Genomic DNA, 27,064 nt, shown 5'->3' on the forward strand with positions numbered 1-27,064 from the left:
CCTCGCCCTGTTCCTTTCATTCCCTTCAAGGACTTTCCCAGCAGCCCTTCATGTGTGCATGTGGGTTGTGAGTGGAGCAGCTGAGAGTGCCGGGGTTTGTCACCAGTGTGTCTGTCCCCTGATCTACCCTGGGAGTAGCTACTATGCAGAGGCCCCTGTCTGTGCCTGAGAGCTCTGCCCCCTGAAGCTGCCACGGTGAGGAGTGCTGAGGAGAGAAAATCTGCTTAAAACCACCACACAGAATGCTGGCGTCAGCAGCTTTTGTCTTCATTCAGGTTTCCCTGGAGCAAAGCTCCTGAACCTTCTGGAACAGTCTTTAACAGCCACAGTTTTACGGTTGTGTTGATTGGTTGATTGCGTTTGCTTTCCAAATTGTACCTCTCTGAGAAGCCAGCCTGCCCTCTGCCCAGCCCCTTTTACCCTACTGACTTCTGTAGCACCGTCGCTTACTAACACGGCGTGATGTTACGTTTTTTCATGTTGATTTTTTTTCACTCTCTTGTCTGCCAGGATGCCTGCTCTACACAGGTAGGGATTTTTCTTTCTTTTTTTTTTTTTCTTATTGCAACCTCTAGCTTCTAGATCAGTGTCTGTCTCGCACAAGGAATCACTTAGCAAAGGTTTGTGGAATGAGTGAAAAGAAGAAGCAGATGGGTCAACACAGAGACCTGTGGAGTTTCAGACTCACCAAAGAATCCTCTCACAAGATGCCCTGCCCTCTGCGTCCTTGGCACTTGTCTTCCCTTCATGGGGAGACAGCACCACTGTCTTCCTCCTGCACAGGGTGCTTTTCCTCAGTGATCCATGCTCTAAAACAGTCATGGGATGCTCAGGGTCTCTTCTGTGCCCCCTGCTGCCATCTCCGAATCCCTGATCCACAGCAACCTCCGGGATAGCCTTCCCTGTTCCTGTTGCCTCCTGCCACCATTCACCAAGGAGTAGCCAAGCCACTGGCTTTCAGCTAGCTGCTGCTTAGTAGTGCATAGAGAGCAGAAGTTTCCTTCTGTCTTTGCAGCAGTTCAGAGGAGAGGGTCTAGAGACATCCATGAGGTCATCCAGGAGCTGGCTTATTTCTAGCTGACTATCTAGTCTCGGGAATATTGTTCTCAGCCATGCGATTTACGTTGGACTCCTCAGCTCACCGCTGTGTTCAGACTTCAGCCAATGAGAAGAAAGGAACTAGAAAGCAATTTTTTTTTTTAAAGAACAAGACTGGGAAGTCTTGGGTTTTGTTTTGTTTTTTTATTCCTATGTCCCCATTGTCATTTAGTCACATGACCAGACTTGGTTGTAGGGAATGTGGGAAATACTAATTTCTTGGCTAGTCACATGTCAGGCCAGAGCTCAGGGAGTTTAGTATTATAAAGAAGGGGAGAAGTTGTCCTTTGATCTCCGCATACATTGTGGTATACCACACGTGCACACACAAATGTTTAAAGGTGGGGAGTGGGGCGAGTGCTGGGGGATACTTGCTTTCCATTCCACTGTACGTGGAGTCAAATTCACAGTCACCCCATCCTGCCTGGTGTGAGCTGGCCCTGCCTCGTCTCTAAGCCCTTCCCAATTTCTTATCCGTCTGCACCAGCTAGGGCTTTCTCATTCTTCAAACCTGAGCTTAAGTGTCTCCTTGGAGAGGCCAGATCGCTTGTCACCTCTGATCATTGTCTGACCTTATGTTGTTTGTGTGTATGGGTGTTTCTACCTGACTGTATGTCCATATACCACTTGCATGCTGATGCCCGTAGAAGCCAGAAGAAGACACTAGGTTTCCTGGAACTGGAGTTATAGATGGTAGTGAGCTGCCATGTGAGTGCCCGTAATCAAACCTGGGTCCTCTGAAAGAGCAGCCTCTTAACCTCTGAGCCATCTCTCCAGCCCATTGTTTATTTTATTTAATGCTCTACTAGACTGTCCGTTCCCTAAGGGAGGGAGCCATGAGTGCTTTGTTTGCTTTTGAGGGCCTCTTATATGGTACTGACTGTAGACACAGTGTGTGCCTGCCTGTTACATGGTTCTGACCGTAGACTACAGTGCATGCCTGCCTGTTACATGGCTCTGACTGTAGATACAGTGCATGCTTGCCTGTTACATGGCTCTGATTGTAGACACAGTGTGTGCCTGCCTGTTACATGGTTCTGACCGTAGACAACAGTGCATGCTTGCCTGTTACATGGCTCTGACTGTAGATACAGTGCATGCTTGCCTGTTACATGGCTCTGATTGTAGACACAGTGTGTGCCTGCCTGTTACGTGGTTCTGACCGTAGACTACAGTGCATGCCTGCCTGTTACATAGTACTGACTGTAGACAGTGCATGCCTGCCAGTTACATGGCTCTGACTGTAGATACAGTGCATGCCTGCCTGTTACATGGTACTGACTGTGTAGATACAGTTTTACTTAATTCACTTTGGTGCCTGTGTTTTCTTTCCTTGCAGGATACCAAGGACTTCGCCAACAAGTAAGAGTTTTCATTTGCTCATCTTCATCATTCTTCCCCGCCCACTTCCATGGCTATGAAAACAGTGAGAGTATAGAGTATCAACAGCACAGCGTCCCTTGTTTTATCTCATGGCTTTCAAGGAAGAGTACAACCTTTGAGGATTAGAGTCTCCCAACACGATCTCCGAAGTCTAACTGGGCTCATGGTCTTCACCCGAGCGCAGTGAGAGAGTAAAAGCCTGGGTGGGCAGGCAGACTGCCTGCTTGTGAGATCTGCTGGCAATCAGTCTTATGTCCTGGCTCACGCAGTGTCTGAGCCAGTTTTTCTGCCCTTGATTGGGGATAGTCAGATCTTCCCTGCTCGCCTTGTAACTGTCATGAACACTGGCAGAAAAGCAAGAAGAGCTGAGTGACCGGTTGTCGTGTCTGTCACTCTTTCAGGTACCCACGGAAGAAGTTCTGGATTGGGAAAGCCATCCCTCACATGGTTAAAAGAAAGGCGGGAGAATTCTCAGATAAACTTCTTTCTCTGCAGCGAGGCCTGAGGCAGTTCCAAGGTAAGCACTGGGAAAAGCACCAGATCGGAAGTCAGGCTCTGCCACCCTGGGAGGTTTTCTGGCTTCTCCCAACCATATTTTCCCATCTCAGCCTTCCAAGGAGCTGTCTTTTTTTCCAGTAGAGCCCTGTCCCAGAACTAATACCAAGTAAGAAATGAGTTTCCTGGGTCTGCAAGTCATTTCTATCTTTTTTCCTCCATAGGCAAGCTGCTGAGAGACTTGGAGTATAAGACAGGTGAGTGAACAGAAGGTCGTTCCTATTTTACCCTGTGGAATCCTCATCTCACTGGAATTGCCCACAGACGGCCATATCCCCTTACATTATTTCAGATCATTCTCCAGTGTAGTCTGCGGTATCGCTGAGCCTTTGAGGTCACAGGTCACACACCGTAAGGTCCTTCTCTGAGAGCAAACAGTAGTGGCAGCCCCAGGCCAGAGTTCATCCTGCGCAGACCTACGTTTGTGTACCACGTACCTCAGGGACACGGTTCACAGAGTCCATGATATAAAGAGTGCTCTCTGAACTGCGCAGTGAGACAGCACCGATATACGGAGACTAGTCACCCCTTCCCAGCCCACCACTGACATTTACTTCCTCCCTTGTCCCATAGTAAGCGTCACCCTGGACCCACAGTCGGCCAGCGGATACCTGCAGCTTTCAGAGGACTGCAAGTGCATTATCTACACCGGCCAGTACCAGAGTGACTGCCTGCTCCCCCAGCAGTTTGACTGTGAGCCAGGAGTGTTGGGCAGCAAGGGCTTCACCTGGGGCAAGGTATACTGGGAGGTCGAGTTGGACAGAGAAGGCTGGTCGGAGGATGAGGAGGAGGAAGAAGAGGAAGAAGAAGGGGAAGAGGAGGAGGAAGATGAAGAACCTGGCTATGGGGACAGATATGAAGACTGGGAAACAGATGAGGAAGATGAATCCCTGGGGGAAGAAGAGGAGGAGGAAGAGGAAGAGGAGGAAGAAGTTCAGGAAAGCTGCATGGTGGGAGTGGCCAAAGACTCCGTGAAGAGGAAAGGGAACCTCTCCCTCCGGCCAGAGGATGGCGTGTGGGCCCTTCGACTCTCCCCTTCTGGCATCTGGGCCAACACGAGCCCAGAGGCCCAGCTCTTCCCGGTGCTGCGCCCCCGGAGAGTGGGCATTGCCCTGGATTATGAAGGGGGCACTGTGACATTCACCAATGCAGAGTCCCAGGAACTCATCTATACCTTCACGACCACCTTCACTCGGCGCCTGGTTCCCTTCCTGTGGCTCAAGTGGCCGGAAACACGCCTTCTGCTGAGACCCTGAACACCAGACCCTGCCTGGGTCACCCTACGGAAGCTTTACTTCTCTGAGATGCCAGGACTCTGAGATGAAGATATTGCCTGGATCCCACACCATGGAATCTTCCCTTCTCTGGGATCCCAAAGCTATGTAGTGGAGGAACATTCCTGGCCAAAGCACTGGGAGGAGGAGAGTGGAGCAGGGACATCACATCCACTGCCACCCATTTCCTCACTGCCGCGGCCAAAGTCTCTCTCAGCACTGTCACCCTAACTGTATTTCTTATTCAGCTTCTCATTTCCTCTGAAGTTTCCTGATCTGAAGACCAAATGACTGTCTCTTTCCTGAACACCCATTTGTCTTGGCTCTGGGCTCTCTATTGAGCAGGGGCAGCAGCAGCAGCATCATCTTCTGGTTCAGTTGTTAGCCCTCACAGGAAGACTTTCAATGACATCTGAAGCCATTTTGCTGTCCTCAGATTTGAGGAGCCCCTTGCCCAAAACCACTCTGTTGTCTACCTTTCCTGGCCATCTTAAACTCACTTTTCCTGCCCCACCAGAGTTAAATACGTGAAGATTCGAGAATGGACGTAGTCAAGATCCACTCGAGTTCTCGAGGCCGTGTACGTTTGTGTCCTGGAGCTCTGGTAGAATCATCTCCTGGCGTGGCTCCCAAAGCCTATGGCCTCCCAACCTAGACCTTGAGTAGGTGGGACTCCCCAGGGACATCTGTGTCTCAGAAAGCATCTAGGTACGATGGCTCAGATAGTAACTGTGGTCAATAAATTACCTCTGATTACCTCTGCACAGTTAGTCCTTGTGAAGGGAGTCTTTAAAACAACCCCAGCCTCTTGGTCTTGATGCTCAGCTAAGAACATTGAGGCCAAGTACCCAGGAGGTCAGGACCTCATTGCTGGCACTACAGAGTGTCCAGATTCACTTTCCTAGGAGAGGGATTGCAGAAGGGGAGAGCGGGCCATGAGGAATATAGAGGACCTCTGCCCTAGGTCTTCCTATGAAGAAAGGCCTGCATTATCTCCCTGCTGACCCAGCTGGTGCCCATGGTGGAACCCGAGCTCCTGCTTAGCCAAAATGATGCCCCCCCCCTTTTAATCCTTAAACATTCCAGATTTCTTCAGCCTGTGCAAGTGTTAGCTCCTCTTGGCTCCTGATAGACTGTTCCCAGACGCTGGATCTCGGTGGCCTCAGAGTAAGCCACACCCCACACCGTCTCGAGACAGAACACTCCGTATGCCTCACATGCTGCCTGAGTCACTAGTTACACACACAGTGGCTCCCTCACCACTCTTTGTTCCTAGAGCTAATCATCTTCTCTCCTTCCCTTCATTTCCTGTGTCTTGGTTACTGAATAAACTACACGTTCTTCTCAGTGGTCAGAAATCTCAAAAGACAGTCGTCTGGGGCTGTCTCCTCCTCTTATCTTGGTGCCTACCGGAATGAACTTGAACCTGAGCCATTGATTGTTCCCCCTGCGGACAGCTTTTTAAATTCCCTTTTGTCACTAAACTGGGGGTTCTGGATCTTTTCCCTCTGAGGCCTGTAGCCCAGCTAGCCTAAGTCTTGTGTAGCTGAAGGTGACCTTAAACTTCCTGTCTCGCCTTCTAAGGTCTGAGATTCCAGGTGGGTGCCACTAATGCCTGGTTTAAGTGCTGGGGACTGAACCCAGGGTCTCTCGCATCCTGGGCAAGCACTCCCCCAGGCATCCCAAGCCCTGGTCCTATTTCTGGACCCTGTGTCTCCTCTCCTAACTTAACTGTGGTTCTGTCACACATCATTTAAAAACTTCTGAGATGAGTTTGGAAGCTGCATTTTCAAACATTGGGAGATGTTTATCTCACTTGTACACTTAAGGAATTCTTCAAAAGTAGTTTTCTTCTAGGATGTCAGGATTGCTCTACTGCCTTAAGCTCCTGATTTTCCTGTGGGGTTCTTTGCCTCATGATATATCTCTGTGGCCTGTTTCTGTTTTACAGAAGAGTCTGGGAGTCTTACTTGTATCCTTACTCCTTGTTCTAACACGTATGAACCACACACATACATAATACATACCTACAATTGAGGAGCTGGACATGAATCTCACGCACGATGTAGACATGGCTGGCCTCAGGCTCACATGGCGAGATTTAAAGCCTTATACCGTCACACTAAGGAGGGGTAAAAACCTTTAAAATACCCGGGGCAACCTAGAAAAAAGGTTTATTTAAGCTCCTGGTTCTGAAGTTGCAGTCCATGATCAGTGGTCTCAGTGCTTTTGGCCCGTGTCATGGTAACCAATCCTGGCAGGCTTGCTTGACAGAGCACAGCCACACATCTCATCAGCTGGGAAACAGAATGAACCAGACCCTGAGAGTCTCCTTCCACAGCTACCCTAGTGACCTAAAGACACTACCTCCTAATTAGTCCACTCTTGTGGCCAGTCCTTTAACACCTCACCCTTCAGAAGATTGAAACTAGAATCACCCCAACTCCATCTTTCTAAGTTGCCACAACCAACAGATTAGACACAAAACACAAGGCCCTTGGCTTATTTTATTAAAACATTCTCTTAAAACCTAGAGAAATGACCTGAAGGGACACTTTGGGGTCCACCCAGATTTGTTGAGGCCCCAAAGCATCTCCAGCTTTGTGTCCAAAAGTCATTATAAATTAGTACAAGCCAAACAGCCCTGGTTACCCTACAATGGTCATTTTGAAACTTTTACTTTGTTAAATCCCATTGGCTCATGGCTTTGCTTGGTGTCTAGAGCAATGCCTGCCTTGTCTGCTTCTGGCTCTCCAGAGAGATCACCGTGTCCAGGAACGGGATTGCAGGGTGCTGACGGTACTGGATTAAATGTGGTAACACATTAAAAACTGTACAAGACTCCAAGACCCTAAGTTCCGACCTCATTTTTGAATGCTAGGCACAGAGCTGGGTTTCCGGCTGCTGTCTTGTCTGCCACAATTCACTGCCTCCACTTCAGTCTTTCCACAGCCGGCAGGAACTTTGTCCAGGTGGGACAGGGTTGGAAAAAGATGGCGGTTGGTGCCTTGGTATTTGACGTTTGCAGGGTCTCTCCCATACCTGGTAGTCTGTGACCACGTCTACGCCGCACAGAACAGCTGTGTCTCCATTTGCATGGCAGATAGGTGCTAGCCAGTTGGAAAAGTGTCACGGTGAGGACACTGTCCTCAGTGCCCAGGTCCTGCCATCCCCTCACCTTGGGGCCACTCTTACGGTGCAGCTGCCACTCAGGTGGCCATTATAGAGAGGATTGGGCTCCGGGTTGTGGTCTGAGGGTCCAGAGTGACCCCCTACCCTCACTTCAGGATGATACATGGTCCATCGCTGCCTGCTTCCTAGGCTTCTGTTTCTGGAGGACAGAAGTGATAGCTGTGTCAGAGGATTTGTTTCTTAAAAGTGAAGTAGCCGGGACAGCAGCAGCAGCACAGTACCTAGGAGCCTGTAAAGAAGCACAAAATCTTGGGCCCTGCCCTAGACTACCCCAACAAGAGCCTGCATTTTAACCAGGTGTCTAGATAAAGTTTCTACAGTACGGTAGAGAAATAGGGATCAATATAAGAACAGGCAAGTGCTTCTGGGAACAATTAAGCGCCAATTTGAAAGTAAATGTTAATTTTGCTCTTTCCTCTCCAGGTCCCTTTTTTGTGGCACTGGGGTTTTATGCATGGTAGGCAAGCAAGCCCTAGTAGGAAGCTATTAATACATCCCTAGACCCCAGCCCTTCCCTACATCCCACCCCCAGAAACGGTCTTTGTAGCTGAGGCTGGCCTAAAACTAACTCTAGCCCATGCTGACCTCAAACTTGAGGCAGTCTGACCGCCTCCACCACCGAGGTGCTGGGATTGTAACTGTGTCGCCATGACCAGCAAATGACTAGGTTTTTAATACATGATATTTGTTCAAATCTACAGAAAGTCTTGCATAATTCTGGACAAATATCTATACACATAACTGAGAACATTCACCAGTCACTGTGTGCCCGGTACTGTGCTGAGCTCCTTGTATAAATTCATTTAATCCTCAAATGGTTTTATAGTGTAGGAGCAATGGTGGAGAGAAAAGGCTTAATAGACCCAAGACCCCCACACAGTCAGGGTCCAGGTGAACACATTTCATTGCTGTTGGTGGCCATGGGTGGAATGGATATCAAGGGAACCCCCAACCCCCAACCCTGAGCACTTGCTGATTACCTGAATCTGTTTCCAGATGGTGCATCAAGTTTTCTGAAGAAAGCAGAAACAAAGATCTGTGAGACTTAATATCTCCTACAGATACTCCCAAGGGGAGGATGTCCTGACTACAATGTGAGGACAGGGATACAAGACTTAAAAGAAGTGTATCTCCTGGTCCTTGGATAGAGGAGACCACAATCTGGGGAATTGCTCTCTGAGTAGAGTGAGGTCTTGTAGGAAGGTGCAAGGAGAGAAGATGCTTAACCCAAGCTGTTTGCTTATTTTTGTTTGGGTTTCACTATGTAGTCCAAGCTGTCTTGAAACTTAAGATCCTCCTGCCTCGGTCTCCCTGGTGCCGACATTGCAGGCAGGTGCCACTATGCTTGGTGGTTTGAACCAGGTTTTGAAGTCGAAAGGTGGAGGCAGGTGGAAGGTAGAACACCTAACGGGATCCAGAGCCCTTGTACCTGAGAATGTCCTCATCATCTTTGGGAGGCAGAGTATTTTCCTGTGGAGGTTTCTAATCTTCTTGATGAGGTCAGAGGAAATGGCCTCTGGGCACACAAAAGTCTTCATCTCATACCTGCAGACAAGTTGGAAATCAAATTCCAAAAATAAAATACTTCGTTCTATCTGTGTGTGCGTGTGTGTGTGTGTGTGTGTGTGCGCATGCGTGCCTGCATGCTTGAGGGTGTGGCTTCCCTAAGAGGTCAGGAGCATGGTAGATGCCTTAGAGCTGGAGTTAAAAGCAGGTTGAGAGCTTCTTCATCTGGGTGCTAGGAATCTAGCTGCAGTCTTCTGAAAAAGCAGCAGTCGGTTTTTCAATCATGTTTAGCCATCTCTCCAGCCCTCCAAAGTAATACTTGGGAGACACAGGGCAAAAAAAAAAAAAAAAAAAAAAAAAAAAAAGACTGAAGGACGATCTTAGTATCTGCTATGAAGATTAGATAAAGCATAATTTATTCACCTTCTTTAGGTAAGAATGGTTCCTAAAGTGAAGGGCTTTTCATTAGACACGGGAGGGACTAATTTTAATTTCCTCCGGAGCATTGGAGCCTGAGTCTGTTCCAGCAGAAAGGGGCAGATGGCATCACCCCTCTCTACCTCTAGGGGGAAATATGAGGGAGAAACAGCCCTGCACAGTTTTCTTTCTATCCGAGTGCTGGTTTTACAATGGGAAAAGAGCTGGGAAGGAAGGTGGATTCTGGTCCCTCTGCAGTCCTTGTGACTTTGTATACGTCCTTCTCTCTCAGCTTCCCCTTCACATAAGACCCACCACATCCTTCTTGACTTTAACCTAACACTCTTTAAGAAGCATGCTTGGAGACACTTAAAAATGGCTTTAGTATTTTCAAATAGCAAAATACTGGTGTGTTTCATGGATTAAAGATACTTCTGAGGGCTGGAGAGGTGGCTCAGTGGTTAAGAGCACTGACTGTTCTTCCAGAGGTCCTGAGTTCAAATCCCAGCCACCACATGGTGGCTCACAACCATCTGTAATGGGATCCGATGCCCTCTGCTGGTGTGTCTAAAGACAACAGCAGGGTGCTCACATACATAAAATAAATAAAATCTTAAAAAAAAAAAAAAAAAAAAAAAAAAAGATACTTCTGGAGCTGGCCATGCCAAACACCACAGTTCAGCACCCAGCTTCTACATGGTGGCTCTCAACTATCTGTAATTCCAGTTCTAGGGCACCTTCCTGCCTCCTCTGTTTCCCTCTGGCACCAGGCATGCACATGGGGCACAGACATATTTGCTAGCAAAACAAACACATAAAATACAAATAATCTTTTTTAAATCTGGATTATTCTAAATCCATGACTGTTATAGGTAACTTCGCTTCGAGGGTCAAAGTGTGTCTCAAAGACCCACGTAGTTGACATTGGTCAACGAAAACCAAAAAATTGATATTTATTAGTTATTTAGTTGTTTATTTTGAAATAGACCCTCGTTCTGTAGCTCAAGCTTGCCTTAAAATTAGAGCGATCTGTCTGCCTCAGTTTCCCAAGTGCCGGGACTAAAGGCATGAGCCACAATGTCCAGTTTACTGAGTTCAAGCTGATAGTAAGAGAGGGAGTGGTCTGTGTCTCCATCAGTGTTTTCTGGGCAAACATTCACAAGGGGGCAGATGGATTGCAGTGTCATAAGACACACATAAAGGAGGCAGGACTGGAGAGAGCCTTACCTGCTCTGGTTGAGTCTGGCATCCTACAAAAGAAATGCAAAAACATGCACTTAGTTTCCACATGGCCATTCCAATCAGGGACTCGAGATCTTTCTGTCTTAACATCAACTAAAAACTCCTACCCAGAGTGCTGGGGCCCCTTCATTACTTAGTGTGCATTTCACTGCTGACTTCATGTTTCCTGACTAAAGTAGGTAGGACCCTGCAGCCAGACAGTTCCTTTGCCCCGGTTGCTCTGTTCCAGCTGTATCCTAAATGCTCTCTGCCCCCAGTGATTAGGAGATGGATGGTAGAGAGCAGAGACCAGTCTGAGCTCCAAGTTGGAACTGATGTGGGGCAGGATTGTGGGGCACGCAAGGCTACTGATGGTGCTCTTCCTGTGTATCAGGAACCATGCTCAGCACCACACATGGGTTATTCCTTACGTGGCTTACCACTCCATCCCATGTTTAGAAAAACTAAGAGAGTGGGGAAGTTGGAAGAGCATGCCTTGGGAAGCTCTCTAGTCTTTCGGGCCATAAAAATCGGACCCTCCCCCACACCTTCTCATTCGAGGTAATCCCTATCACCTTCCACCCACTTCCTGTTTAACCCTCTGCTGTCCCACTAGGTGGTAGGATCGTGGAGTCTCTCACTTGCAGAAGCTCACTTGCTGGTTGCTGACACTTCTCCTCTAACTCCTCAACCTGGGCACCCAGCCGGTCGACCTCCTGGGAGACTGTCGTGATGTACTCCTCCCTCTCCTTCCAGATCTGCTGTTCTAGTTCTTCCAGCCTGGTCAACAGGAGACACCTCTGGTCCACCAGCTCCCGCTTCAGCCTTTCGAAAGCAGCTTCTACCTGTTGCTTCTTGCTTTCAACCTGCATCTGTGAGGAGATCAAGGGGGTGGGGATGGGGGGCTCAGAACTGGCTCCCATAAGGATCATCTGTGTACTTACTATTGATTAAGAGAGACAAGGAGTAAGCCGTTTTGGGACTTGTTTCTTTAATACAATGGTAGAAAAAATCTCATGATAAACTTGCAGAAGATGAGATCTATGCTGGTGTCTTAGCCGGGGATTGCAACAATGTCATACTGAACACTTTAGAGTCCCACTGAACTAAAAAATTTCTTTCATAGCTGTGATATCCTACTGTTTTAGTTTTCTTCTCTGTTGCCATGATAACACATTGGCAAAAAAAAAAAAAAAAAAAAAAAAAGTTGAAGAGGAAAGGGTTTGTTTCATTTTCTACTTTCACATCTCAGTCCATCATGGAAAGAACCCAGGGCAGGAACTCAAGCAAGTAGAGACAGGGGCTGTGAACAAACACTGCTTACTAGCTTGTTCTCCGTGGCATGTTCAGCCTGCTTTCTTACATAGTCAGGACCACTGGCCCAGGGTAGGCTGGACGCTCCCAAATCAATAACTAATCAAGAAAATGTCTCACAGACTTACTACATACAGCTGGTCTAAAGGAAATATTTTTCTCAGCTGCCTTTTTTTTTTTTTTAATTCCTCATTTAGGAAGGGTTCCCTCTTCTTAGATGCCCCATGCTTAATTCAAGTTGACAAACAAACAAACAGGGACAACAATAAAACTAACCACACCCACCATATCTACTTGAGACTTATATGAGTATTAACTTCTTTCTTTTCTTGAGATGTGTTTCTATGTCTCGTGCATCCTAGGCTGGCCTCAAACTCAATTCACCATGAAGTCAAAGATGACATTGAGCCTCTGACCCTCTTAACTCCATGACACAGAACACTCCCATTCCATTCAGTGCCGAGTATTGAATCTAGGGCTCCATGTATTCGAGACAACCACTGTTCACGCTGAGCTATATGCCCGAGCATGACTATGGTAATGTCTTAGAGAAGAATTAAGGCAAAAGGATCAGAGCCACCAACTATGGGGCATGTTTTAAAAGGATTTGAGATGTTGGAGAGAACTTTCTGTCTGAACACTCTTGGGTCTCTGGGGTCAAAGTAACTGGTGTGGATTTTCCTCTTGATGGCTGAGTCATGAAGGAAGTGGTAAGAACCAGCCAAATCTAGCTGCTTCATTCAAGTCTAGGTTCATTCATTCATTGAACCTAGACACTAACAGACACCCATCACAGGCTTCCCAGCTGAAGATAATATTTCCAGTGGGTATACTGAACCAGGAGAGCCATGGACCTGGGTCAGAAGATCTAAGTTCTAGTCATTTCATAACAGATTTGCCACATAACATTAAAAGCACCACTTTTATGGACCCCAGTTTCCCCCAGTGTAGAAAAAGAATAAAATATGCCTTGGATTAGAAGGTGCCATGTCCTGAGACACCAGAGGCCGCAGGAAGATGAATTAGAAATGTCCCAAGCACTTTTCAGCCCAGTAACAGATACACCAGCTAACAGACTTCCCCCATCTTTGATGGAAACCCCCAAGAGAGCAGCATGGCGATGTAATATAGTTGGTGCACAGCACGCACAAGAACCTGATCTGGATATCTTGTAAGGCGCAAACAATTCTTAGGGTGCCTGTAATCCCAGCACCTGGGAGGCAGAGACAATAGGATCAGCTAAGGACCGACTTCGAAGCCAGTCTGAGCTACATGAGACCTAACAAACAAACAAAATACAACATAGGGACAGACAGCCAGAGGCGTGGTCTTTACCAGAACCTCCTGGAGCTTCTGGTCTTCTTGACATTTCCTATCTTCCATCTTGTCCCTCTCCATTCTTAGAGCCTCTAACCGACTCCTGAGACGATCCTGTCAGCAGAAAGCAGAGGGTCAGTGACTAATCCAACTGGCAAATACTGTGCGCTGTGTCGTGGACACGCCACTGAGGCTGAGGGATTCCAACGGACAGAGTCCTAATCCTTGACCTTCACTGTATCACCATCTAGGACAGGAATTGGGTCGGGTGGCACTATGGAGACAGAAAGCGTAGAGTGAAGTGTGGATAGCGCCAGCCAGGATATCAGAAGCAAGGAGAACTCAGAGAGGTTTTTAGACGGCACATCTCTATCTCTTTTCCTTCACTCACCCACATCAAGTCACCATCCTGCCCCCACGAAGCAGTGCCTCAGCTCCTTACCCTGTAGGGTTGGATGGCTTCATCCAGGAACCCCACAGTGTGTGCCTGGTGGGCGGGGCCCTCCCTGCAGAACACGCAGAGCAGCTCCGCGTCTGTCTTGCAGAAGAAATAGATCTTCTCTCCGTGCTCTTCGCAGCAGGTCTCGCTCAGGGGACCTAGGGACACCGGAGTCACTGCGGTCTGGATTTTCTCCTCTTCTGCCCCCTGACAGAGCGGGCACAGCAGCTGGGCCCCCATTGGGGCGCGCGGGAGGCAGAGTAGGCAGACAGCGTGTCCACAGGCTATGGTCACCGCATCCTGCAGGGGCCGGGTGCAGACAGTACAGGCTACTTGGTGGAGTCCCCGCAGGGACCGGGTTAAGGGCATCACCGTGCCTTCCTCTGCCTGTCCACGCAGTCTTCTGTCTCTCTCCACACCAATTTCCTTTCCCTGAAACTGAGTCACTTTTAAGTGCGTCACTGTCACAGAAGCAAAGGAATCCGAGGCTGAAAGAAAGGCAGGAATGTCAGCTCACCGAGGTCACCTGGCTGCGCCTGAGCCACGCCCAGAACCCAGCAGCAAAGCAGGTCCAAACTCCAGGGCGTCTTGACTACCCAGCGTTTCCCAGTGGCTGCAGGTGACCTAGCTCTCCACTCCTGTCGCCTTCCGTTCCTTGGGTGGGGAGCAGCGTATTGCATCATGAGGTCACTTGGAAATGGGGTTTCCTGGAATCTCTTGGCTACAGAGGGGTGGGACCGTTGGGGAGGAGCCGCTTCCTGTCAGGCTGAGCAGGTGAGAGCCATAGTTCGAGCTAGGAGGCCCGCAGTAGCATCAAAGTCCAGCAAGTGGCGTTGAGACTGACTTCGAACTGCGAGCCCAAAAGCACGTTCCTCCCCTCTGACCTTTCTTTACTCGCCTACCTCCCCCGCCGCCCCTTCCTCCCCTTCCTCCCCTCCCTCCCCTGCCGGTGCGGATCTTTCTTGCACTCCTAATGCACAAGCTGAGCACTACCTAGAGCCTGTGTGATACTGGATTTCAATTTTAAGGTCTCCTCCCTTTTTAAAAAAAATAAAAAAGTGTGTGTGTGTGTGTGTGTGTGTGTGTGTGTGTGTCCACACGTACAGTTTCTCTCAGATAGACCCCCTGAAATTCAAATTGTAGGCAGTCGGGAGTTACTCAACATGAGGTGCTATGACTCCTACTTGAAAGCGCAGCGACCACTCTTAACAGCTGAGCCATCTTCTAACCCCTCAACTTTATTTTCTAATTATTTTATGTATACGGTTGTGTTGTCTGCCTGTATGTCTGTGCCCCACTGTGTGTAATGCCTAAAGGGGCAGAAGAGGGTATTGGATCCCCGGGGAACGGGAATGTGAGTCTTCCTGTGGATGCTGACAACCCAGCCAGAGTCTTCCTCAAGAGCAGCAAATTGAGCAGCAAGAAACCCTTGAGCCATCTTCCCAGCTCCAGCAATATGTACTCACCACCATCACCACTCCCATCCCCTAGAAATTACTCCAGATCAACCAATTTGATAACAACTCACTGGGACAAATGTGGGGAAGGAGATACAAACAAAGAGGTAAAAAGGATTTCTAAGGGTCGGAGAGTTTAACCGTCACAAGGCTGGGGTTATTGGAGTGTTTGGATTCCAGCCCTGTGCTCTTCCCAAAACTGAGTCAAAGATCAAGCTGCCAGGGTCCCTAAACATCCCTCTGCCCTGTGGACAAGCCACCATGGTCCCTAGACATTCCCTTCCCCTGTGGACAAGCCACCATGGTCCCTAGACAATCCCTTCCCCTGTGGACAAGCCACCATGGTCCCTAGACATTCCCTTCCCCTGTGGACAAGCCACCATGGTCCCTAGACATTCCCTTCCCCTGTGGACAAGCCATCACGGTCCCTAGGCATTCCCCTGCCCTGTGGACAAAGCCAGGCCTTTTTATCCCCACCTACTTTCATGTTCCACACACACCCCTTCCTGCCCTACCTTCTCCCTTACAATACATGCCTAGAACAGCTGTCTAGTTATACATGGTCAGCCCTGGCTGAGGTGTGCTGTATGTATAAAAGACTTCACATCACTACGAAGGAATGTGAAATATTACTTAGTATTTTATGTTGACTCTGTGCTCAGATAATGTTTTGGGAACACTGGACTAACTTAAACATACTACTAGTATTTATTTTCTCTCTTTTTATCTTTTAATATTTTTCTCACCCTTATTATGAGAAACGTTCAAACTTATTGATACTGTGAAGAAATGTTGGCATGAATGCCTTTGTGAGTTTTTGACTTTTGTTGACTATTGGGCCATCTGCTCTCTCTTCCATAAATCCGACAACATATATCTCCTCAGAATGAGAAATTCCTCCATACAACCACAGTGTCATTAAAAAGTTTAGCATGGGCCAGTGTGATACCTCATCAGGTAAAGGCAACTGCTGCCAAAGACCTGAGTTCTATCCCCCGGACCTACATAATTGAAGGGGAGAATCTACTCCACAAAGTTGTCCTTTGATTTCTACATCTTTGCCAGGATACCAGCACCCACACATACACATACACATGCACACACCCATATGCACACACACATACACACATACATATATATGCACACATGCACACACATACATACAACATACACATGCACACACATATACACATATGCATACATACATATATATGCATGCACACACATACACATACATACACACATGCACACATACACATACATACACACATGCACACATACACATGCACATACACATACACATGCACATGCACTCATACACATACAAACATACAGTCACATGCATACATACATACACATGCATACACACATGCACACATACATACACATGCACACACACACATACACAAGCACACACATATATACACATACGCATACATGCATTACACACATACACACACAAGCACACACATACAGTGCATACACACATACACACATACACACGATAATAATAATAACTATATAATTTAAGGAAGAACTTTAGCAACCTATTAGTGAGTTCACTGTCAATATTCAAATCACCCACTTTCCCCAAATGTCCCTTTACAATCCTGTTCCACCGGGGTCCAGCTCATATTGGCAACTAGAAATGTCTATATTGCATATATGCCTTTGTGGCTTTCATTGACTCCTTTTTTCCTCAAGGCTCATTTCACATAGCTCAGGCTGGCCTCCAAGCTGCTATGAAAGTGGAAGCTGGTCTTGAACTCCTGATTCTCCCATCTCCAGATAACAAGTGCTGAGATCACAGGCATGTGCCACCGTGTCTGGTTGTGCTATGGGTTTCTGGTAGACTTCATCTCCTGGAAGACCCATAGCTTTGACTTCCAGATAGATCCCAGTCGCCTGTGCTCTGTTGGTTCCCCTTGGATGAGGTGAGGGAACCTGGAGGAGCTTGCAAAATGGAGGTCCAAACAGCAGGATGAGATAGCGCTGAGGTGAAATAAATAAGCTGTTTAAAGTGCTTCCTTCTATCAGTGGGAGATGTGTAGTCATATAATAAAAAAACAAACAAACAAATGCTGGCTCTATTTTTCCTTCCCCATGCATGTTTTTTTCTTCAGTAACCTCTCATAGGCCCATAGAGGCATCGCCACAGTTGCTTGTGCCGTGTACACCCGAGCTCAGGAGCCTTATCTGAGTCCCCACACTCCCGTGCCCACTGGACTTGTGCTGGCTGATACCTCCAATCTCCCTGGAGACAGGTGGCTATGTTGAAGAGCTGGGGTGGCAGCAGTCCTCTGTGAGTCAGGCTCCTCCCTGACCCCAAAGGAAAGATCTCTTTCAACAGTGGACTGCAGAGAGAATACACATTTTTTTTTTCCTGTGAGCAGCTTCGGAAAGACAGAAAGAGACAGTGAGACCCAGGCCATAGGAACTGGTCCGGAGAGTGAACTAACGATGCTGTGAGCTCCTGGGCCCTCCTCCTCTGCTATTTCTACATCTCTGCTGTTGGCAGGAGTGTGTCTGCTCCCAGGAGAGTCGAACAAGGGGTTCTGGTGCCAGAGATGTAACTGAGCCCCTTGTCCGAGTGTGTGTGACTATATTGGTGTTCAGGACTGACGTGGATGAGAGATGGTGACTTCCAGGAGTCAGAAGGCCCAGTAGGGTTGACATGGCCTCAGCTCCTTCCGTGACTAGCCTGGCAGATGAGGTCAACTGCCCCATCTGCCAAGGCATCCTAAGGGAGCCAGTCACCATTGACTGTGGCCACAATTTCTGTCGTGGCTGCCTCACTCGCTTCTGTGAGATCCCAGGCCCAGAGTCGGAGGAGTCCCTCAGCTGCCCGCTCTGCAAAGAGCCCTTCCGTCCAGGGAGCTTCCGGCCAAACTGGCAGCTGGCCAATGTGGTGGAGAATATCGAGCGCCTTCAGCTGGCATCCACAAGAGGCCTGGAGGTGGAGGATGCCTGTCCGGAACACGGGGAGAAAATCTACTTCTTCTGCGAGGAGGATGAGGCACAGTTGTGTGTGGTATGCCGCGAGACCGGACAGCATGGGGCTCACATTGTGCGCTTCCTGGAGGACGCAGCAGGTCCCTACAGGGTAGGAGAGGATCCCTGCAGGGTAGGAAAGGGCTCTGGGGGGACCCTCAGGGGAGCTGGATTGGATTAAGGGAAGTAGAAAGGTGGGAAAGGTGGTGTGGATTCTGGGCTGGATGGGGTATCCTGACTCCAAATTCTTTCGCCTTATTTAATCTCCCAGGCATGTACTCTAGCACAGAGAAGCACAGGGTTCTAATTAAGAGCTCTACGTTGTTTCCTTGTGGGCCATAGTAAATCCTTTCCAAACGAATGAGCCATCAGATGTGTGTGTGTGTGTGTGTGTGTGTGTGTGTGTGTGTGTGTGTGTGTGCGTCTTGTGTGCCTGTGTCCTGTATCAATTAAGTATGCTTGAAGTTTGTATCTTAGGGACTGATGATGCTTGTATATTTACAAGAGCGAACAGCTCGTTTGTGGAGGGGTGGTCTGAGCGTGTTCTATTTGAAGCATGTCACCGAATGTTCCTGTTGCGAATGAGCTAGTTGGGTGACTGTTCGTGGCATATACTTTCATTCTTCATTTAATGAGTACATTGCTGGTTTTAGTTGCTTTTCTGCCGTATTCTTTCATAAGCAGGCGTTTGTATGTATGATGTGGCAATGTGTTCTTTTGATATAGTAAGACCAACTTGCCTCAGACATATATATATATATATATATATATATATATATATACCTACCTCCTGGACGCTGGGGTTATAGGCATGTGCTGCCACGCTCTCAGGGTTAGGGGTTGAACTCAGGGCTTCTTACTTGCCAAGCAAGCACCCTAATAACTGAGCTGTACCTCAGTTTCTAAACACACACTTGGATAGTTGTGTGTTTGCTTGTTCCTAACTCTAGAACAATTTATAAAACCGTGGATCAATTATTTTTGCATCTAAATCCCTTCTTGTATCATTTCTAGATTATCATTCTAATAAAAAGGGAGGCGCTGTTTGCATTTTTTTTCCCCTCTGGGTGACAGAATTTCAGTTTCACTCAGGAACACGTGGAGCTCAGACCGTAGGTGATACTTGCCAGATGCAGAAGAAAGTAGTAATTTAACCTGAAAAAAGGGGGCTCAAAGAGGGAAGCAAAGTCCTGACCTTTGATGATACATGAGAATGGGGGAAACCCTGGTCAAAATCTCTGGGGCACAAAGCAAGAGTCATAAGACTCAAGGCCAGCTCTGGTGGTGCTTACTCCTTGATCCTAATGTTTGGAAAACGGAGGTGGGAAGATACTGAGTTTGAGTTAAGTCTGGGCTACATGAGATCCAGCCTCAAAATCAGAACGAGAACGAAGTCCCTGAGTATCTCAAGGTGCTGGGGTTCACACTCATCTCCAGGGCATTTTGCTCCCACCGATTGAAGGGAATGACATTCCTTTACAGTTACTTTTCCCCCATCTTAGTATTTCATGCTCCTTCTACCCAGGAACAAATACAGAAGTGTCTCGTGTGTCTAAGGAAAGAGAGAGAGGAGATTCAAGAAACCCAATCAAGAGAAAACAAAAGAATACAAGTGCTCCTGGTACGTCTCCACCCTCCCCAGGCCCGGCTCCTTCCTCCACAGTCTGAGGTCCACAGAGCAGAGACTTGAAGGTGCTTTGAGTCTGGATCCTGACTCTGGCATTGTTTCCTCCATCGACTCTCTAGCTTTGGCTTTACTCGCTTGTGAAATGGAGATTACGGTTCATTTCCTTCTCGAATCACTGCGGGAATTAACGTGATCCTACCCCTAACAGCCAGCCTAGGGGTGTGTGCACAGTGTGCAGGGCAAGAAGAGGCCAGGCGTCTCTGGGGTCTTCTCTAAGCCCCTTTTAGAAGCCATGGTGACAATGATAAGGAGACGATGCTGGGCTGTGTGGCTCCCGGAAATGGAGTTGCAAGCAAGAAGAACACAGTTCCACATCCTTATAGGGACAGGGGAGAAGGCGGGAGTAGGGGGCTCTGATTTTACTACCTAACCATGGGAGGTGTGTGTGTGTGTAGATCAAGAGGGAAGTGGGAATCTATAAGGAAAGGGAAGAAAGCGGGGATGAGATGCCACAGGAAGAGGATGGATGGGAGGAGAGTAAAATATCCTCTGTGGCTCTTGTTTTCCCTTCTCAGACTCAGGTAGCCACCAAGAGGCAACAGGTGATTTCACAGTTTGCTCATCTGAGCCGGTTCCTGGAGCGACAGCAGACTGTGCTCTTGGCGCAGCTGGAGGGGTTGGACGGGGACATCCTGAAGCAGCAGGAAGAGTTTGATTCCCTGGCCACGAGGGAGATCTGCCGGTTCAGCACCCTGATCGAGGAGCTGGAGGAGAAGAACAAGCGGCCAGCCAGGGGGCTGCTGACGGTGAGGCCTGGCCTACCCTCACCCCTAGGGTCTCTGGAGTCATTGCCTAGTCGGTACCTCCTTTACATACATGTCTCTGCATCCCGGACGGATATGGAACACGGAACAGGGGGTTGAACTCTAGGCTATGCTTCCCCACGAGCTGCCTGGTCACTGTGCTCTCTGGTCTTGGTTTTTCTTTCCTGCCATCCGTAGACATGAGGATATGGCGGTATAAAAAGGTGGAAGCTGCTCTTGAGAAGTATCGAGCACCGTGCCAACAACTGCCAGGTGCTGCTCCCAAAGTAAAATTTTTATAACTTGAACGTCCCCTCCGCTGGCCAGAAAGTTCTTCCTAGACTGTCTTACTTCCTTGAACCGAAAGAGAAGAGTTATTGGGGTCCTGGAAGCAGGATTTAGGGAGATGTACTGGGTCCTGGGATATAAGATACCTTGGTGTAAGACTTGCTTACTTTTGCCTATAGCGAGAAGTAGGTCATATCACCAACTCTGTCCACGAAGCAAAGGAGCCATTGCTGGTTTCTGGTCCTCATGTCCAAGGATGGGAATACAGTATTTTGTATTTTACGGTCACAACAAAAGTGGGAAAGAAAAAAAACAGAACCTAATCTCTCTCTCTCTCTCTCTCTCTCTCTCTCTCCTCTCTCTCTCTCCCTCTCTCCTCCCCCCTCTCCCCTCCCTCTCCCTCCCTCTCCTCTCTCCTCCCTCTCCTTCTCTCCCCCCCCCTCCCCTTCCCCCCTCTCCTTCCCCCCTCCCCCTTCCTTGCCCCCCTAGTCCCTCTCCTCTCCCTCTCCCTCTCCCCTCTCTTTCCCCCTCCCTCTCCCTCTCTTTCCCCCTCCCTCCCTCCCTTCCTCCTTTCCTTTCCTCCTTCCTTCTCCCAGGATATCAGAAGCACTCTAATAAGGTTAGTGATAGTGTCTACTCCTTTTTTCCCCCATAGACATCCATCCACACACCACCCACCTAGTTATTGCCATGCAGATAAACCACACTCTCAATGTAGGGTACAGCCATGTATAGATCTACAAATGCTCAAATGTGTTCTCAGATACTGCCATAGATCTACCCACTTTTGCAGCAGTGGGGTCTGTCTGAGAGGATCCAAGTCTCTGTGTAGGAAGTCACTCCTCCGCCTTGTTAGAAGAAGATGGCCATCTAGGGACCTCATTAAAAGAGAATAGTTCTGGGGCTGGAGAGATGGCTCAGTGGTTAAGAGCACTTGCTGCTCTTGCAGAGGGCCCAGGACTCAGTTCCCAGAACCCATACAATAGTTCATACCTAGTAGATCCCATACCCTCTTCTGTTCTCCATGAACACTGCATGCATGTGATATACATACATGCGGGTAAAATACCCATAAACATAAAATTAAGTATTTTTTAAAAGATTTATTTTTTTTAATTTAAGGTTTTTTGTTTTTTGTTTTTTTTTCCGGAGCTGGGGACCGAACCCAGGGCCTTGTGCTTGCTAGGCAAGCGCTCTACCACTGAGCCAAATCCCCAACCCCTTAAGTATGTTTTTAATTTTGCACTTTAAATTTTTGCTTAATTTAAAAAATTAAATATTTTTAAAAGATCTTTTAAAATTCCCAGACTCTGCCATTTCTGTGCCCCTAGATGTGAAACCAGAAAGGGCCGGAAAACTGAGGCTATATCCCCAGGACTGGGCCAAAGGATCCGGGACTTCCCCCAACAGGTCATGCTCCTGCGGCAGGAGATGAAGATATTTCTGGGTAAGGAGACCACAGCCTGGGCTTAGGAACGGCCTCCTGCCTTCCCTGCCAAATGATTGTACTATGTGTTTTTTAGCACATCTCATTTACTTCCGTACCTTGACTTTCTTATTTGCCAAGTCCGATAAAAATCTTAACTCTCGGGATTATGCGGTGGTGAAGAGACATAATAAAAGTGAGGACTTGGGAGTTGGGAATCAACCTATTAAACAAATCTGACCGGTTGGCATGACGTAGTTGAGGAAATAATGGTTAACAACATCCATGACCCTACATCATCAAGGGTTCTCAGTAGCAGGTGTAATGCATTGTGTGTTTTGATGGTTACCTTTGTTAACTACAGCTGGTGGCAGGGTTTGCCTCACCCTGGAAGTTGATTCTTCCTTCTTCCTTTGCTTCCTGTCGCTGTTTTTTTTTTTTTTGTTTGTTTGTTTGTTTTTGTTTGTTTGTTTTTTGTTGTTTTTTTTTTTTTTGCACTCCTGAAAGTTGAACCCAGGGCTCTCGTATAGTAGTGAAATGCTCTACGATGGACTACGTGCCCTGGCTTTCCCTCTTCTTCTTTTTGTTGGAATGGCTGTCTAAACTGAGACACCCTTACAGGGACTGAGTCACACTCCCTTCCCAGAAGAGGGAGTCATCATGGCAGCCAGCCTAGAAAGTTCGAAATGTTGTGGCTTTCTGCTCCCTACCAATGGTGAAATCACGAACAATGTCACATATTTCTAAAGGTCACGCCCACAAAAAACGTTCCCCCGGGAGGACATTTCTGGAAGCCCGCTTCCTCCACGAACTCACAGTAGAGGAACTAGACGGTAGAGGAAGTTTTACTCTAATCAAAGGCTGACTAATTATCTATTCCCTACGTATGTATACGTGTGTGACAATAGAAGAAGGCAGGACAGCCATAGTCCCTGTCTGCTCAGAGGTGGGGAGCAGGTTTGTCCCTGAGTTCTAGGCCAGGGGCATCCGTAACCCCTTGTGAGACATCTGTGTCTCTGCAGCCCTGCCCCAGGGTGTCTGGATTTGAAATCGCAGTGATTGTCCTAAGAGGACCGGATGTAAGCAAACTTGTAAGTGCTGGTCTAGACAATTGCACCTCCATTCTTCTCTTCGTTCCTTCCCTCCTTGCCACTGGGTCTTCTGCGGTTTTGAGATCAATGAAATCTCATCTTGTCCTTATTTCCTCCTCACAGAAAAACTCTGCTTTGAGTTGGATTATGAGCCAGGTAAGTGACCCTGCATTAGGATGGGGAGAATGTTTTTTTAAAGTCCTGAGAAAGAGAAACTGTGTTTCTGGGTTCTGCAGTGTGCGCTAAATAATTATGTACACACACCCACACTCGTCACATGTAGCATACACACTTGTGCATATAAGCATGCATACATTCCCATATCCATAGATTCCATATTCATCCCTAGGTTAAAAAAAAAAAACAAAACACAAGTTTGTAGTGAATATGGTAAGATTTTCCCCTTCCCATTATTCCCTAAATAGTGTAGTATAGCAAATATTTCCACAGCATTTACATTATATTATGCAACATAAACAACCTAGAGATGATTTGAAGAGTGGTCGTTGAGTGGAGGTAGCTGTGGCTGAAGGGGGCTGTGTACGAGGAAGCTGTTTGGGAGGGGAGGTGAAGTGAGGAGGCCTTGCATGAGAGTTACTGGGTATGGTGGTAGTTGTACGTGAGGGATGCTTGTTTTAAAGGGAGTGTGTGTGTGTGTGTGTGTGTGTGTGTGTGTGTGTGTGTTGGATGCACATGCGCTCCTCTATGAGTGAAGCTGGTTGCATTGGTAGCTGTGCCTGAGCATCAGTGTGTGGAGAAGCTGTCAGATGGCTGTGTATAAGGTACCTGTGTGGGAGAGTGCTTTGTGTGAAGAGGGTGTGTGCAAAGAAGGTGTGTGTGTGTGTGTGCGAGGGCAGTTGCATGAGGAAGGCTTTGTGCAAGAGAGATTATGTAGGAGGGCGACTACCAGAAGGTAGTGCTGGGTGGGAGGTAGGCTGTTGTTGAAGGGAAACTGTTGGGGAAGGCATCATGTATGAGAAGGGTGTAATGGGAAGCCATGTGTGAGGGTGGCCATGTGTGAAGTATGTAGTGTGTGAAGGGGCATTGTGTATAAAAAGCTGCGTGAGGCTGGCTTTGTGTGAGAGAAGTAGTGTGTGAGTCAGGACACGTATGAGGACACTGTGTGAAGATGGGAGACTGTGTGTACAGATGTATGATTGGTTGTGTGAGGGAAGTCGGTATGAGGCTGATTGTATACGAGGGAGGTCGTGTGTGAGGTTGGCTGGGAATTGGAGGAGAAAGTGAGAGAGAGTGTGAGGAGGATACATGGGTGTGAAAGTGGCTTTTTGTCAGGATTACTGTGCCCCATTCAAAGAAGCCGTATTTGAGGGGAAGCTACAGAGGTGAGAGACCATGGTTTAGGCTACAGAGTGTCAGGGTGGCTATGTATGAGGATGCAATTTGTGAGGGTGCCCACGAGTGAGGCAGGTTGCGTGTTAGGGAGCCTGTGTGCTTCACCAACAGGAGGCTCGACTGATAGTCATGAGCGGTGCAGCTTTCCAGAGGATGTCAGACCAAGCAATGGCAGCATATTCTTTGTGACTGACTTTTCTGACTTTAACATGTACATGCACCCCCTTGACATCCTTTTAGGATGCAGATTTTTAGTCTGTAGGTCTAACCAGTTCCTTGGTGTTACCCAAGCTCTGGAACACACAGCTGGTTCAACACCAGCTTCTTAGGTATGGAAGTAAGCTTTTAGGCCATCCTAGTAGGTCATAGCAATGACCTATTGACATTCATGTTCCTTGTTTTATTTCACAGCTCTTATCTCTCTAGACCCCCAGACTTCGCACCCCAAGCTCCTCCTCTCTGAGGACCACCGGAAGGCTCAGTTCTCCTACAAATGGCAGAATTCACCAGATACTCCACAACGCTTTGATCGAGCCACCTGCGTTCTGGCCCAATGCGGCTTTACAGAGGGGAGACACACTTGGGTGGTGAATGTCGACTTGGCCCACGGAGGCAGCTGCACTATAGGTGTGGTCAAAGAAGATGTACGAAGAAAGGGAGAAGTGAGGCTGAGGCCAGAGGAGGGAATATGGGCAGTGAGGCTGGCGTGGGGCTTTGTCTCAGCTCTGGGTTCCTTCCCCACAAGGCTAGCCCTGGAGGAGCAACCCCGGAAGGTGCAGGTGTCTCTTGACTATGAGGTAGGCTGGGTGACCTTTGTCAATGCCGACACCCAAGAACATATCTATACCTTCACTGCCTTCTTCACGCAGAAGGTCTTTCCTTTTTTTGGACTCTGGGGCAGAGGGTCCAGTTTTTCCCTGAGCTGTCAGGAAAGTACAGTTTCCCTCCTCTGAGTACAAGACTAGAATCAAGCACCCTTGGGAGCAGACCCTTGGCTGGGTCTCCAGGCCCAAACGTGAATTTTTTAGATAGTTGGGATGGCGTGTGTTAGTAAGGGACAAGGTAGTAGGACCTTTAGTTTCTTCATTGTTCAAGCCTTTCCCCGGTGTCCATCAGATGCTCCGGGTGTCTGGGACCTTGGCTGCTGCAGGCTGTTCTCACCATTGTCATCAATGGGCACAGACATGGATGTACAAACAGTGCTGGGTTTTAAGCCTAAAGACCTGGATTCCAGATGAAGCCCTGTCATCGCCCGGCTGCGTGATTTCAAACAAAACTTTGCCTCTTCATTCTGTCTTCTTCAAAAGATATTAGCTAATTTATTCATATCTTCAAGAACACTGGAAGGATAAATAAAAATGTTATTTGAAAAGGAAGCATCTTCTTTGATCTGCCATCATACCTCTGTTGTGACTTCTCGACACATCTTCTTGCAAGACTTTCAGGGCCAGTGTGGACTCTCCCACAGGCTCTAGCCACATCCATGCCTGCTGACATCAGCCAGTGGGCTGAGCTGCTGAGCCTGCAGAGGGTAAATGAATGGCCCCAGCACCAGGTGGAGGTGGATGTGTAGGTACAGTGCCCACCCGGGTTAGGAATAGGCCCATCCCATTTCAAGGGCTGACCCAGGGAAATTCAACACCTTAGTCCTCACAAACCCACATGGTCCCCACAGAAAGGACTCCAAATATAAGGAGTGGCACGGGTTTCTGGTGGCCAACAGCAGCAGCACAGTCCTCTTGGTTTATGTGGACTCTGGGCCTCCCAGAGGTATCAGCCTCCATTGCTATGTCTGGCTGTTGTACCAAATGGGACAGGCGACTGAAGTGTGACAAACTCATCCTTACCAAGAGGTTTGAAGATCACCATGGAAAGTTCGATATAGCAGCCTCATACAAGAAATACCACCTAAGAGCCCTGGTGGCTGGCACGTGTTACCAAGCAGAATGGATGACTATGTGCACAAGCTGTACTAGCATCTGTCTGGGAAGTGGAGATGCTGTGGATCCCATATTGTCAAGCTGTGCAAAGCATGATATTTTCCCTCCTCGTGGGGAGGGCAAAGGGCTAGTATCATCTATAAGAAGTTCAACAAGGAGACACTCTGAGTCCAGGCACAGTGCATCTTCAAAGATATGTTTTTAGGGTCATGTCCCCAATGAAACCAGTATGAGCAAAGCCCAGTGGGGTTGCTTGGTGTGTTAATCCTGTCTGTTCAGCTTCAAACAAAAATAAAAAGCACTGAATGCAGTAAAAAGGGGGATGGGGTGGGGTCAGACATTCAGAATCAAAAGATTCCTGGCAAGAAACAA

The 27,064-nt window shown here is 48.0% G+C and overlaps 3 protein-coding genes and 1 pseudogene across 7 annotated transcripts in view; 3 read left to right on the plus strand and 1 right to left on the minus strand.

The window, feature by feature from the left end:
• Positions 1–7,157, plus strand: part of Trim26 (tripartite motif containing 26) — a 22,811-nt gene extending 15,654 nt beyond the window's left edge. The window contains exons 6-10 of the mRNA XM_032889315.1: positions 511–528; positions 2,438–2,460; positions 2,883–2,998; positions 3,201–3,233; positions 3,610–7,157. Coding sequence (XP_032745206.1) covers positions 511–528; positions 2,438–2,460; positions 2,883–2,998; positions 3,201–3,233; positions 3,610–4,292 — 873 coding nt within the window. The 3' untranslated portion in view covers positions 4,293–7,157. The remainder of the gene's footprint in view (positions 1–510; positions 529–2,437; positions 2,461–2,882; positions 2,999–3,200; positions 3,234–3,609) is intronic.
• Trim15 (tripartite motif containing 15) lies at positions 6,800–14,631 on the minus strand. Of its 5 annotated transcripts, none has more exons than XM_032889305.1 (7): positions 13,720–14,631; positions 13,296–13,391; positions 11,288–11,518; positions 10,653–10,675; positions 8,932–9,047; positions 8,483–8,515; positions 6,800–7,641 (listed from the first exon to the last, which is right to left on the minus strand). In XM_032889305.1, exons 1-7 carry the CDS (start codon positions 14,083–14,085, stop codon positions 7,628–7,630), a joined length of 879 nt encoding a protein of 292 aa, XP_032745196.1. In that variant the 5' UTR covers positions 14,086–14,631; the 3' UTR covers positions 6,800–7,627. The 5 variants fall into 5 exon arrangements, 4 of the variants coding, with proteins under 4 accessions (XP_032745196.1, XP_032745197.1, XP_032745195.1 ...); XM_032889306.1 differs by having other exon boundaries at positions 6,800–7,731; positions 13,720–14,348; XR_004386233.1 differs by having other exon boundaries at positions 8,483–9,047; positions 13,720–14,354.
• A 3,216-nt stretch (positions 14,632–17,847) lies between these two features.
• Trim10 (tripartite motif containing 10) lies at positions 17,848–25,705 on the plus strand. Its single transcript, XM_032889222.1, has 6 exons — positions 17,848–18,276; positions 20,367–20,650; positions 22,214–22,329; positions 22,406–22,504; positions 23,523–23,555; positions 25,164–25,705. The coding sequence occupies exons 1-6, from the start codon at positions 17,848–17,850 to the stop codon at positions 25,703–25,705; spliced, it is 1,503 nt and encodes a 500-aa protein (XP_032745113.1).
• Positions 25,706–26,235: 530 nt separating this feature from the next.
• LOC116887616 lies at positions 26,236–26,788 on the plus strand (annotated as a pseudogene).
• The last annotated feature ends 276 nt before the right edge of the window (positions 26,789–27,064 follow it).

This window comes from Rattus rattus, chromosome 18 (genome assembly GCF_011064425.1).
Source record: "Rattus rattus isolate New Zealand chromosome 18, Rrattus_CSIRO_v1, whole genome shotgun sequence".
Classification (NCBI taxonomy): Eukaryota; Metazoa; Chordata; class Mammalia; order Rodentia; family Muridae; genus Rattus; species Rattus rattus.